Source organism: Solanum pennellii, chromosome 7 (assembly GCF_001406875.1).
Source record: "Solanum pennellii chromosome 7, SPENNV200".
NCBI classification, from domain to species: domain Eukaryota; kingdom Viridiplantae; phylum Streptophyta; class Magnoliopsida; order Solanales; family Solanaceae; genus Solanum; species Solanum pennellii.
This window is the reverse complement of record NC_028643.1, coordinates 78,424,951-78,440,198: the sequence shown is the minus strand read 5'-3', so window position 1 is coordinate 78,440,198 and position 15,248 is coordinate 78,424,951. Positions and strand designations below refer to the sequence as shown.

At 30.9% G+C, this 15,248-nt stretch overlaps 2 protein-coding genes across 2 annotated transcripts; both read right to left on the bottom strand.

Moving 5' to 3' along the window:
* Positions 1 to 5,926: 5,926 nt before the first annotated feature.
* Positions 5,927 to 7,505, bottom strand: LOC107024628 (fasciclin-like arabinogalactan protein 1). Its single transcript, XM_015225617.2, has one exon. It carries the CDS (start codon positions 7,375 to 7,377, stop codon positions 6,145 to 6,147), a length of 1,233 nt encoding a protein of 410 aa, XP_015081103.1. The 5' UTR covers positions 7,378 to 7,505; the 3' UTR covers positions 5,927 to 6,144.
* Positions 7,506 to 11,230: 3,725 nt separating this feature from the next.
* On the bottom strand, positions 11,231 to 12,110 carry LOC107024354 (flocculation protein FLO11-like). Its single transcript, XM_015225317.2, has one exon. It carries the CDS (start codon positions 11,980 to 11,982, stop codon positions 11,392 to 11,394), a length of 591 nt encoding a protein of 196 aa, XP_015080803.1. The 5' UTR covers positions 11,983 to 12,110; the 3' UTR covers positions 11,231 to 11,391.
* Between the last annotated feature and the right edge of the window lie 3,138 nt (positions 12,111 to 15,248).

The window sequence follows — 15,248 nt, the reverse complement described above, 5'->3', positions numbered from 1 at the left end:
GAGTGGGGGGTTCTTTGTAAGAGACCTTGTATTAGTGAGAGCTTTGTTTTTATGTCCTTATTTCAATGACTTTGAAGTAGAGCATTGACTTTCTTCAATTTTTATTGAGTAAATTTATTGATTAGTTGATATTTCATTAGAGCTCGATTAATTTAAATTTAATAATGCATAAAATTTTATTATATATAAACCATTTTCAGTTGAGAAAAAATACCCACTTTAAGTGGAACAAGTCATCCCAACATTGCCCACATCTTCTATAAAAGAAAGCTTTTCAACATAACCCAGAGACATTTTTTTCCATTTGTTCTTTAGGAACAATCTGCTTCTTCTTTAATTTTCTCTTTGAAAAAAAAAAAAGATTGATTGATTACTGAAGAATTAGAAGCAGAGGAATACTCTACAAACAAAGCCTTTTCAGTATTGATGTGTAGTAAAGATGGTCAAGTATTTACCTTTTTTTGCCCCCCTTGTTCCCCTTATTTTCTCATTTATTCCAATTTTTTACTCGATATCTGAATTGGAGCACGATAAAATCTGTATTTGTCTTACGGAGGGTCCATCTGTATTGGAGCTCGATATATTTGTGTTTGTGTCATGTAGGGCCCATCCGCATTTGAGAGCGATAAATCCGTGCGTGTGTCGTGTAGGGCCTATTGGCATTAGAGCACGATAAATTCGTGTTTGTGTCATGTAGGACTCATATGCATTGGAGCACGGTACATTCGTGTTTGTGTCACGTAGGGCCTATTCACATTAGAGCACGATAAATTCGTGCGTGTTTCGTGTATGGCTTATCCGCATTAGAGCACGATAAATCCATGTTTATGTCGTGTAGGGCTCATCTGCAATGGAGCACGGTACATTCGTGTTTGTGTCACGTAGGGCCTATTCACATTAGAGCACGATAAATTCGTGTGTGTTTCGTGTATGGCTTATCCGCATTATAGCACGATAAATTCATGTTTGTGTCGTGTAGGGCTCATCTGCATAAAAAGCATGATAAATTCGTGCATGTTTCATGCAGGCCCATCCGCGTTAGAGCACGACAAATCTGTGCTTGTGTCGTGTAGGATTTATCTGCACTGAAGCACATAAATCCATATTTGTGTTGTGTAGGGCCTATTCGGAGAAAAAGTGCTTTCTACTAAAGATTTTTCTATATTGAGACTCAAATTCAAACGAAGGAGCAATATTATCCACAACATCATATTATTTAGTATTATTCCATTTCAATTTGTTTTTTTTTTACTAAGGGGCATTTGGGTGTGAAAATATTTTCATTTGAAAATTAAAATTGTGTTTGACAATGAATAAAAATTGAAATCATTTTCTATGTTTTATAATATATATGATTAAACATATTTATCGAAATTCAACTCCGAATAAAAAGCAAGAAATTTCATGGCCTTGTAATCTCATTATGTATATTTTAGAGGGGCCCAAAAAGTATTCAGTACACTCTCATGAGGGCCCAAATACCTTTTCTATTTATTTCAAATGAGACCCCAAATATACCATAAATAGAACTTTTTACCTTATTAGGCTCATGTTCTAATTAAATCAAAGACTTATTTTTTTCTACTTTTCAATTTATACAGCTGGAATTTAAATAAAATCAAAATAAAATGAATGTGATAAGATATTAATGAAATTTTATTTGAATTTTAAGTTTTAATTCTTTTTTTAGGGGGTGGGGTGAATGGTTCCTACTTTGTATGAGACCTTGTATTATTGAGAGCTTTGCTTTTGTGTCATTTCAATGACTTTGAAGTTAGAAGTTTGAGTAGAGCATTGACTTTCTTCAATTATCATTGAGTCAATTTATTAATTCATCGGTATTTTATTAAAGTTTGATTAATTTAAAATTTAATAATGTATTAAATTATTATTTATAAATCATATTTTAAAATTTAATAATGTATTAAATTATTATATATAAATCATTTTCAATTGAAAAAAATTATTTTAATATTTATACCTATTAAAAGATGAAATGGTCTTATGAATTCCATCATACTTCGTAATGGTTTGCACTCTTGGCTACATATCCAAAGTGAAAAGTTTCAATTTTTCTATTAAATTATGCTTCTTTTCTTTCTTACCATTTACGTGAAAAGTTATTTTTCTAGTATTTTTCTCGCCCTTTAATAACCCTCATCTTCATTCTATTTTCGTATTCTCTCATTTGCACCACTCCACATTCCTAGTCTCGTTTTCACCTTTATCTCTTATAATATTTATTTAGATTATATATAAATGGTTTTAAAATAATATATTGTATTCACGTGACAAACAAAAAATAAGTACACAAATCTTCAAAAGAATTGATATTGTCGGTCACTTGAAAATCTACATTAGAATTTGAATAATTTAATTTCACGCCGCATAGATAGAAAATTGCTCTCTATTAATAATTTTTTCATATCCAAAACTCAGTCACCCCAACATTGCCCACATCTTCTATAAAAGAAAGCTTTTCAGCATAACCCAGAGACATTTTTTTCCCTTTGTTCTTCAGGAACAATCTGCTTCTTCTTCTTTAATTTTCTCTGTGAAAAAAAAAAGAAGATAGATTGATCACTGAAGAATTAGAATCAGAGGAATACTTACTCTACAAAGAAGAGCCTTTTCAGTATTGATGTGTAGTAAAGATGGTCAAGTATTTATCTTTTTTTGCCCCCCTTGTTCCCCCTTTTTTCTCATTTATTCTAATTTTTTACCCAATATTCAAATTGAAGCACGATAAATCTGTATTTGTTTTAAGGAAGGCCCATTCATATCGAAGCACGATACCTTCATGTTTGTGTCATGTAGGGCCCATCCGTATTTGAGAACGATAAATTCGTGCGAGTGTCGTGTAGAGCCCATCCGCATTAGAGCACGATAATTCGTGTTTGTGTAGTGCAGGGCTCATCTGCATTGGAGCATGATAAAATCGTGTTTGTGTAATGCAAGGCTCATCTGCATTGAAGCACGATAGATTCGTGTTTGTTTGATGTAGGGCATATCCTCATTAGAGCACGATAAATCCGTGCATGTTTCGTGTAGGGCCCATCCACATTAGAGCAGGATAAATTCGTGTGTGTTTCGTGTAGGGCCATTCGTATTAGAGCACGATAAATTAGTGTGTGTTTCGTGTACGGCCCATCCGCATTAGAGCACGATAAATTCATCCGTGTTTCGTGTAGGGTCCATCCGCATTAGAGCACGATAAATTCATCCGTGTTTCGTGTAGGGCCCATCCGCATTAGAGCACGATAAATCCACATTTGTGTCATGTAGGACTCATCTGCATTGAAGCACGATACATTCGTGTTTGTGTCATGTAGGGCCTATCCGCATTAGAGCACAATAAATTTGTGCGTGTTTCGTGTAGGGCTTATCCGCATTAGAGCACGATAAATCTGTGTTTGTGTCGTGTAGGGCTCATCTGCATTGAAGCACAATAAATACATATTTGTGTTGTATAGAAAGTGCTTTCTATTAAAGATTTTTCTATATTGAGGCTCAAATCCAACCTTAGCATTATCCACTGCATCATATTATTTAGTGTTATTCCATTTCAGTTTGTTTTCATGAAGGGGCATTTGGGTAATATTCTTATGTGAAAATTGAAATTGTGTTTGGCCATGAATAAAAGTTGAAGTCATTTTCTAAGTTTTGTAAGTAATTCAAAATATATGATTAAACATATTTTTTGGAATTCAACTCTGAATAAAATTCCATGGCCTTGTAATCTCATAATGTATCTTTCAGTGGGGCCCAAAAAGTATTTAGTACACTGTCATGAGGGCCCAAATATCATTATTTATTTCAAATGAGACCCCAAATATACCATAAATGGAACTTTTTACCTTCTTAGGCTCATTTCTAATTGAATTAAAGACTTCTTTTTTTTCTACCTTTCAATTTATGCAGCTGGAATTCAAATAAAATCAAAATAAAATGAATTTGTATTTGAATTTTAAGTTTAAATTCTTTTTTTAGGGGGTGGGGGGTTCCTACTTTGTAGGATACCTTGTATTATTGAGTCCGGTATTTTATTATAGTTCAATTAATTTAAATTCGATAATGTATAAAAAAAATTTCCACCTTTTATCTTTTATGAATATTTATTTAGATTATAAAAATGGTTTCAAAATAATATATTGTATTCACATAACGAATAAAAAATAAGTAGAAAATCTTTAAAAGAATTAATTTCGTCGATCACTCGAGAATCTACGAAAATCTACATAAGAGTTCGAATAATCTAGATTCATGCTGCATAGGCGGGAAAGCGCTCTCTATTAATAACTTTTTCATATCCGAAACTCAAATTTGAAACTTTTGATTAAGAGAGAAGCAGCTCCATCCACTATACACATCTTTTCGTGATGCGTTTACCCTTTTTTATTATAGATAAAGTCTTATTTTCAAAGATAATCTCCGATTGAAAAGAAATGTCATCTATATACAAATCAGATAACATAATAATAAAGAGAATAAATACATACTCCTTTAATTATTATTAAGCTATAAATATTAGATACGAGAGCCTTAAGATATTGATTTTAAAGTGACAACATTTGCAAATTGTTTTATGAATTTTGGTTATAATCTAAATAAGTCTTGAAATTGGCTATATGTGTAATATGCACTTCCCTGAAGGCCCAAAATAGCCGGACTTGACTGTGTGGCCCACTCACGGAGTCGTCTTTGTTAAGAAATATTTTACTTTTTTAATATAAAATTTTTAACGTAAATTTAAATTTAGTCATGTATATATGAGATATCAAATGAAAAATTAAAAAAAAAACAGTAAATAAGAGCCATTGTCAAGAAAAGATCAATTTCGTTTCTTGTCTTGAACCGTAGTGTTGACCTTTTGCATCTTGTTCAAGAGATTCGAAATATATATATATATATATATATATATATTTATATATTTTGGTTAATTCTCGCAAACCCCAATCCCAAAAATGATTTTAGAATTCATCGATCTGTTTATGTAGCTGTGAAGCAATTGATTAGTTTATTAGCAAATGTTTAAGCACGATAACCAATTTAAAGAAGAAAATAAATAATATGTTACAACGGTCAAAAAATGTTTATTTACTTACTTTGAATGGACATATTTATCTTTAATTCTTGCATAACTTAATTTAAATATTATTTAATGCTTGATAATCAAATTGTACATTAGTAACGACGGATTTTATTTATAACTGAGTACAATAGTTTAAGGACATAAATAAAGATACTTTAATAATTTTAAATTAAATTTGTGCATAGTATTTTAAGTTTTGAGACAGCAAAAGTAAAAAATAGAAAGTAAAATAGGGAGGGAGGGAGTATAAATAAGATGGCCATGGAAATATAATAATGGGGAACTTTCATATATAGTTACTTAAAAATAGTCTAATTAATCTCCCTAACTATAATTTAATAATTATAATTCGTAGTTACATGTTATATAGAGGAAAAAGGCGAGTGAGACCGGAGAGAGAGAGAGAGGAGATAAGAGAGAGGGGGAAAAGAGTGGGCGAAAGGTGAATTGTATATGTATATCGCTAGATAATTGTATACTTTACATATGTATTTGTATATATGACTATCGAGATTGGGAGAGGGAGGAGAGAGACGAGCGAGAGAGGGAGAGAGGAAAATTATATATGTATATAATTGAATATCTACATATGCATTTGTATATATGCCAAACGAGATCGGAAGAGAGAGGACAAAGAGTAGGAGAGAGGTGAGTTATATATATATATGTAGGTTAAATAATTGTATATTATTCGTTATGTATTTATATATTCTGGCGAATTATACATATACAAACATGACTAATTACACAAACTCGAAATCAGTTCACATAATTAATGTATAACGTGAATCGTGAATGGTAATAATAACAAACTAAAATTATACTGAGTATAAATTTACTTAATCGCATAATTTTTCATATAATAATTAATGGTTGAATCGTCAATAATGATTCATATTACATTAATCAAAATTCCAAATCAACTTAAGAAAGAGAATCAAAGAAGTAAATCTAAAAACTGAGACAAAAGCTTAATAGGGAGTGTAGAAATAGACTAACAATACAGTAACTAACTTTAATTTGATGACCAAATTAACAATTCTTTTTCAAACTTACATCAACACGTTGAAGGCAAACCATAAACTGAAAACGGCGGCAAGTGATGCTCCGGCATTGTACTTAACAGCACCGCTATCTGTCAAATCATCAGCATCACCGTTGGGACCATCCGCCGGAGAATCCGCTGGAGACTCAGCCGGAGATGCAGGTGCCGGTGGTGACTTGGAGTGCTTAGGAGATTCAGCACGTGCCTCCGGTGCCGGCGCCGGCGCCGGAGTAGGACTAGCCTTGAATAATTCCTCGGGTAATAACACCTTATCAAGCGAGTAAATCGCTAATGGCAGTTTATCAACCACAGTCGCCGTGATCTTCGCCGTCACAATTTTCGTTTTTATAGTAACATCTTCACCGTCATTTTGAATGACTACAGCGTACTTCTTAGCTCCGTCAGTAGCTAAAGTGCTCATATCTCCGTTATTCGATTTCAAATTCGAAATCGATTGGTATATAGGAATTCCATGATATTCGAGCAGTGATTGCTTCCCTTCCGCTGTTAAGTTCTTAAATTTAGGCAAAAATTTCTTCATTGCATCATCTCGTGGACAAAATATTGTTACTCCGCCATCAACGTTATCCTCAAACGTCTTTTCAGCCGGAGAAGCTAAAAGAGTCTCGGCGAAAACTTTGCAGCCTTTAGCTGACATTAGAGAAGTGAGATTCATTTGGCTTGGTCCTGGAGTCGGAGCTTCAGCTTCGTCTGAGGGTAAAATCGTACTTATTTGAATAACGGAGATGTTGTAAGGAATCTCGGCGATTGATTTTACAAATTTAGCCGGAGGAGGACCGTTGTAATCAGCCGGACTGAGCCCGACTTTACCTCCTTTTAGATCAGTAATGTTTACGAATCCAGAAGATCCGGTAGCTGAGCCGGTAGCTTGAAACATTGTGGCGGCAAGTGCGGTGCCGTTAGTAATCTGGTGAAGCTTTTTAGCGTCGAAGTAATCGAGAAGCACGTGAAAAGAGAGAACGTTTTTTATAGTGTAGATAGATAGTTGTTTGGAGAGTAGATCTGACATTCCGGCATTATCTACAACACAAACAGTGATGGTTTGCCGGCGATTAATTTCAGCGGCGAGGTGTGTAGTTGTTAAGTAATGGTTGAAAGTGGAGAACTGTTTATGGTTGGCTAGAATGTGAGTAATGTTGTGAGCTTCAGTGGCACGAATAAAAAGGACTACTACGGAGAGAACCACCGCAGCCACGGTGGCCGACGACGGAAGCTGCATGTCGGTGTTGTAAGAGAAAGAAGAACTCCGGCGACTGTGTGTGAAATTGAGGGAGTTGTTATTGGGACAAGTGAGATCTCAAGTGACTGCAAATTTATTGATCAGGTACGAACCTTATACAATAATGTATTTTTACACATATAACATGCTTTCACATATCCTGATATTATGGCCAACGCCAAACACATAAACAAATTTCTAAACTTGTTGCGGCGTTATTATTTTCGGATATCTTAATCAAGATATTNCTTAATCAAGCTATTTTTCTATTGATTCATTGAATCATTCATAATTTGTTTTTTTCTAAAAATCATTGACGGATGTGGAACCAGATCTTGTGAGGTGTATTGTTCCATAACTCATTAGCTCAATTAATAGTGAAAATATTCGAGAATAATTGTGTTTTACTTCAAGTCATTTGAGCACTTTAGAAAACAAACGAGACTAACACACAATTTGTCTTCATTCCTTCAATCAAATCAAAATCATTACAATACGAACACAATTGAAGACATTTACAATAGAAATCCCGAACAAAATGAGCCAACAATGTTTAAAAGGAACAAATTATGAGTGATTCAATAAGAAAATGACGTAGTTAAAGTATCTGAAGAGAAAATCCCGACAAGTTTGGAAATCTGTTTATGAGTTCGACCTATGGCCAACAAACCCATAAAATAACGAGATCGATCATATATATTTCATTCTAACTCCTTCTATAATTCCTGATAAAAAAACCAGAATCTATTACGGTGAGAAGCAAGAAATATTTCGTAAAATCAGTCGAGATACACAAAGGCTAGTGTAATTAAGAAACAAAAATGGAAAAAGCATTATCATATTATACGAATTATTTTTGCTCTAAAAGGTTAGTAATATCCGGATTCGGTTACACCCTTTTCTTCGCAAACAAACAAGTATGCATGTGGGGATTCCGTGAAGATGATCATTATGTGTAAAATAAAAGTACTAATAATTTATATAATTTCACTTATTATAGTCATATCCCATCTTCAAAAGTTTTGATTGTAGTAATTAAAATAAATTAGAATATGATTTTCTGTAAAGGATTTTTATAATTAAATACTATCATTACTTGAAATTAAAGAAAAGAGGTTACGTGAAAGCTAATATTGAAGCATTGGACCATTGCTAATACTAAAACTTTTTTTCTGTTTCTCCATTGAATTTCTTTAAAAAGTTAAGTGCCTTTGGTCTATGTTATTAATATTGTTACTCTACCTTAATTACCTTTTCTTTACTGATATTAAAAGAATGAAATGGAATTTATTACTGTGTTTGTTTTTTACTTTAATCATCGTATTATTTTTTATTGATGTTATTCTATATATATTCTATTTTTTGAATTTCATCGAATCTCTGTATCCTCATCAGGTAAGGGTGGATTTGTTTACACAGAACATACTATTCTCTATTTATGAAATTTCACCGGATAATTGTTGTTATTACAAAAGGCCTATTTGAAGACCTTTTTCCACTTTATTCTTAAGTGTTTCATTGACTAAACGAAACAAAACTCGATTGAGTATTTCACGCTATATTAAAAAAATTTCTCTTTATCTTTTGTTCAATCTAATTAAGTAGAAGTATAATTTTTTTTAAAAAGGTCATGTTGATTCTTGAGTACACTAGCATGATTAACATGTATAAAGAAAATACATGTGAAAAGAATAATCTCTTATTTTAACTTTCTTTATTTAAATACTGAGAGATATCCAAAAAAGAAAAAGAAGAGAGTAGAAACTTACAATTTATATCGCTTAAATAGTCACCTTTTAAAGCATTATATTTTAATGCTCCATGTGTTTACGTAAAATAGAAAAACAAACGTTACTAACATCAAATAATTTAACAAATGCTTGACCATATCCTTATAGGACTATTCTCCTAATTTCATTAAATAATTTAGAAGAAAAAAAATGGACGGTGGTCTGATTGAATATGTCATTGCGTTAAATGTGCTAATCTTTTGGACCTTGACCTTTGTAATAAACTCGTTAGGAAATGAGTTATATAACGGGTCAAGACTTAACACAATCTAATTTTAACTAAGCTTAATTAATTTCTTTATTTTTTTAAATTATTTATGTACCTAATAAAATTATAGCAATACATAACATGAATTGAATTATAATTATTGAGCTAATGAATGAACAGATCAATGACTAGTTCAGACTTAAACATATTGAACCGATTGAATTTAATTTTGTTATCTATAACCAAAACTAATGAGATGTCATACTTTTTTATATATATTTTTCACAGAGAAAGTTGTACTTTATTGATTAAGAATTTATTTTGTAAAATAAAAAATCTTTAAAACTAAAATGAAATACTAGCAGAATAAGAGGAGGAAACTAAGGCTTAAAAGATGGGAGTTCAAATAAAAGGCAACCAAGTGTATAAAGTATGACTATCAGTGATACACAATTACGTAAGAAAGAAATTTTATTTCTCTTAAATAATATTATTTTAAAAATATGCTACGTATTATTTAGATAAATATTTAAAAAAAAACGATTGGAATGCAGATAACACAATTAATATAAAATACTATTTGTGAAATTTGTTTGATAATATCATTTTGGTTTTTTCTTTCCTAAAGAAAATATTAAACAATAGAATATTAAAACATTAGAAAATATATTGAACGAGACTTAATTAGATTTTCCGTTGACGGGTAGGATTCTCTGGCAAAATTCTCAGCTTTTGTAGAGTTTAATATTGTACGCTATCACAGCTATTTATATTGTGATTTAGTATTAAATTACTAAAATTCATTGGAGTCCACCATTAATATTGTTGCAAAGTCTGATTCATACGTACTTAAAAATAATTTAATTATGTTTTATAGTTATAGTTTAGCTAAATGTTATATAGGGATGTGAGTGGCGAGCGAGATGGAGAGAGGAAGAAAAGAGGCGAGAAAGGTTAATTGTGTTTTTTATATCTGTGATATAATTGTACATGTATAAAAGATGAGAGAGACGAGAGAGAGGAAGAGAGGCAACGTAATCAAAATTGAAATTAAGGTGCGAGCCATAATTAATTCAAACTATAGCTATAATAGCTAATTAACTAATATATGTATGTTTATTCTTGTAATTTTTTCTAATATTTATTTGGGGTTGGCACCACGGCTAGGGGTGTAACTTAGTGAAAAATAAAGTGGTTAAGAATCCTGAGATCTTAAATTCAAGTGGAGATAAAGCTATTACGTATTTTTTTTCATCCGTTCTAATCTCGATGGACGTAATTATATGATACTTATGGGAGATCACAAATCATTCATTAATCCGAGGTATGATTCGAACAGATACGCAATTACTTTTGGTCTCAAATACAACCTTTAAACTGAAGTTGTTAGAAGTCAAATTCTGCTCCAAAATCTATAAATAGTACAACAAAACTAACTTTATTTGGTCTTCGTTTTCTTGTATATATCGAAATAATTAAAAAAACAAGAATTAAAATGCTTATTAAGTGGAAGTAATAATAGAAAAAAAAAAGTTTTTCCTTGTGCACAAGTTTCTTCATATGTCAACCAACTTGTTTAATTTTGTGAGTTTGAATATTAGCTTTTTGATTGAAAATGATAATCTTTCAAATGAGAAAATTGAGAAATAAAGTCATTACAAAAACATTCACATATAGGGATAAGTTCCGGCTAAAAAATATTTTTTCGAAAAATAAATTCATGTAAGGTTATCTTATTAATTCAAAAATAAGAGAATTAGAAATCTATACATAACGAAAAAAGTAAACCTTTGGCTATAAGTCAGGATATGCATTTGATTTTTCGGTTAGATGGTTAGTAATGGGTAATATAGAATTCAAAATTTCAGTACAATTTTATTATTTGTTATAAATGATAATCAATAAATTAAGTACAAAAAATAAGACAATGAATGAATAAAAGTGTCAAAAATATTACAATAAATATGATAAAAGACTCAATAATAGGAATTTTGTGCAATATTGGGCCGGATGCATTTAAATTGAAAGTGCGGCCCAAATAGCAAGCCCACTTAGAACCATCGGCACCTTCAACACTGAAATTGCAGCGGAAACATCATCAGCAACGGGTGCTGGTGAAGTTCCCGGTGATAAACTCGCCGGCGCCGTAGTAGGTCCGTCAACAGACTCCGCCGGACTTGCTGAACTTGAAGGTATGCTTGGGGATACTGACGGTGTCGCAGTGCTGGCCGGAACATCCGCTGCTGCCGGGGAAGACGCCGGAGTGCTCACCGGCGTTGATACCGGCGGAGGAGTTGCAACAGAAGGAACCGGAGCAGATCTACTGATTGACGGAGTGAGTGCGGGTGAAATGCTGGTTACTGGAGAAGCTGCTTTCGGTGACTGTACCGGCGCTGCAGACGGGCTAATTGTAGGAGCCGAGGGCGAAGAAACCGGTGCTTGAGATTTCACTGCCGGTGATTTATTCGGAGAAGAAACCGGTGCTTGTGATTTTACCGCCGGTGATTTAGAGGGAGAAGAAATTGGGGATTGAGAAGGTGCATTTTGTGCTTCACCGGGATTTAACACGAGAAAAAGTACAACAACAATGCCAAATAATTTAGACATATTGCAGTGCTAAGAAAATGAGAAAGAGCAGAATATTCCGGTGAAATTGAGAAAGAATAGAATATTCCGGTGGCCGGGAAACTATAATGAATTGAATAAATAAATAATGAAGAATATTGAAGAGAATGTTTGTTTGTAGAGAAATATATAGTAAGTGAAACTAAACGTTGCATTCATAAAAATTTAAAAGCAAAGTTACCGTTGCTATTCGTGGGGCTTCCAAAAGCTACGACGGTACGGCTTGTCGCAGTAATGTAGCCGTTATTGAAAAGTATTTTCCTAACCGATTCCGTAAAAATTTACTCGTACTTGATGTTTGTTTTTGAAGATGGAGTTAGAGTTGTAAGTTTATAGAATTTGAATCATTAAATTGCGATAAATTGTTAAGTTTTATTAGAGATAAAATAAATTCGATAGAAATAAAAAATTTTCGTCAAAATTATTAATGAATTCGTGTCGACTAATTAAAAAGAGTTGTTGGTTCAGTAGCCAACAAGGAACTCTATTTCGATGCCCTTGTCCTTGATTAATTATCACCTTTTATGTGTTTAAAATCCATATCGACTCAATAAAATATCGATTTATTCAATTTGATTAAGTGATTATAAACTGGCTATCAATCAAGTTATGGATTAAATCAACACATATTCGAAATATTAATTATGCCAATGATTGAAGCATGACAATCCTCTACGTGAATCACTTCCTCTAATATTAATGGGTTGTCCATTAATTCCATAAAAAGAAAAATAGATAATTTATATTTTTAATCTAACTCCTTATTTAAAAATTATAAACCATTTCCAAAATATTAATCTGATAGCCCAATATCAATTACTATAATAACAATTGTTTAAGTTGCCATTTATAGTTTGATTTTAATTTAAACATCCTAAGCCAATCTACTGCACTTATGTATTAAAAATTAATTGAGGGAACTTAAAGAAACACATACTCACTAGCCTAAGTGGATTAAATATCTACTATATGTAAATTAAAAAAAATTAATCACATAATATAAATTTTCATCAGAAGAGTTTTGATAAACCCTCGAATACAAGCTAGCAGACAAACTCATTTGTTTATATTTGAATGACAGAGTTACGTTAATGACAATCAAATTGAAATAATGATAAAATCATATTAGAATAGATAGACATATTACCCGTATAATTAATTAATTTTGATCAATATTTTGTACATAGGTTCAATTATATGAGCGTATAATATTTATTTAAATTAATATACTTAAAATTTAATATATTGTTCAAACTAGTTTTAAATTCAATTTAATTGAGATATCTACCGTACATTGCATGTATCTTTGTACGAGTTGTGCTACTCCATATTACTTTAATAACTACTTAATTCTTATTTACTTGAATTTGAATTTTCACCTTACGAATTAATTTAACTTTTGAGATTAAAATAAATTTAAAATTCGTAAATCATTGTTATTATTAGAGTATACACAAAACTTTTTAAAAAAAAAATAGCTCTAGCTAATTATAATTGTGAGTTGTTGGATTAAGCAATAAATGCATGTGTAGTTATAGTGAAAACCAACAAAGTTTAGTACGTATTTAATTAATAGGAAAATTATTTAGTAACTAGCTAGCTAATAGTACTATTAATTAGTAAGAGATTCAAGTAAATGTTTTAATAATAAAGAAACATAATGAAAAAATATAAAAGTTTGTTTTGATCAAAGGGGTATAAAGTATGTACATTATATGTTTTTAATAGTTTAAATTTTTAGATGAAATAATTATATGCACATATTAATATAATATGAGATCAAATATTATTGATGCCTATTATCAAAACGAATTTACACGTGTTTGACAAAAGAAATCAATCTTGCACGTGAAGAACGTGTTGAAGATACAATTATATAACAAAAATATGTTTGTTATTCTCTTTTATAGCTCAAAAATGTAGATAAAGTAGGCAGGCTAACAATAATGAGATGCTATATACTCATATATAATAAAAATACTTGATAATATATTACTAAAAAAAATTTTTTTAAAAAATTACAAAATCGACCTAGTAAATAGTTAACACAAGACAAAAAAAAAATGTTAGGAGTACGCGGGTGACAATCAAATTGAAATTGAATATTTGAATCGGGAAAAATAATTAAGCTTTAGTAATGAATTATTGATTCAACGGTTGCGATAATGATTTTGAATTTCTTAATTATTGAGTTATCCATTTTTAATGATTTGAAGTTTTTCTATATGGGTTAACTTATAATTCAATAGCAAATTAATATATTATATCGATATTATTTGGTATATAAAGTAGGGTGTGCAAAAATTGAACTGAAAAAAATGTTATTGGGTCATTATTATTGGGTTATTAGGTTTTTTAAAAAAACTATTGGGTTATTGATTCGGTATCGGTTTTTCTAATTATTGGGTTATTGGGTAAACCGATAACCTAATAAGACAGTAATGATTTATTATTTTATCTTTACTAATTATTAAATATTAATAATTTAATATATAATTAGACACTATAACTATATCAAATTATTAGTACTCTACCAACTTCAGACTAAGCTAGTTTACTAGTTTTTACTGTTTACTCAAAACCTAAAAATTAAAGTAAGGGGTTTACGATTGTAGCTATTTGATTTTAGTTTATTTTTTTGTTTTACTCTTGTTGGATTATTTTATTTTAGTTTTAGTTTTAATTATAGGTTGTAGCATTTGCAAGATTGTAAAGGTTCCTAATTTGATTAACATAAAAAATCTCATACTATGTTGGTAACATGCAATTATAACCTTCGTACTATATTTTTTCTTATTGATACAATTTCTCATTATCTTTCTTGTTTTACTATATCAAACCAACTAAAGAAGTGAGAAGACATATAATATTTTACGAATATTTTTTATTGGGTAAATTAAAAATCGAACAGATAATGATCAAAAATCGATAAAGAATATCTTATTGATTTGTTATTGGGTTAGCATATTTAATAACAAAAAGCCGATAAATCGAACCGATAATACATAAAATCGAATCGAACCGACCGATGCACATCCTTAATATAAAGTCCTCGACCGTAGGTTTAGTTTCATATTTTTATTTCTAACAGTCTCAAACTTCCTATTATCCCACAAAGTGTTAGTGTTACTTTTGAACAAGACACAATTTATCAACTCATGTGCATGATTTATTTTGTTAGTCATCATGTTACTGAGTAATTTTCAATCATCCATTTTTGTGTCATATCTTAACGGTTAAATCAATAG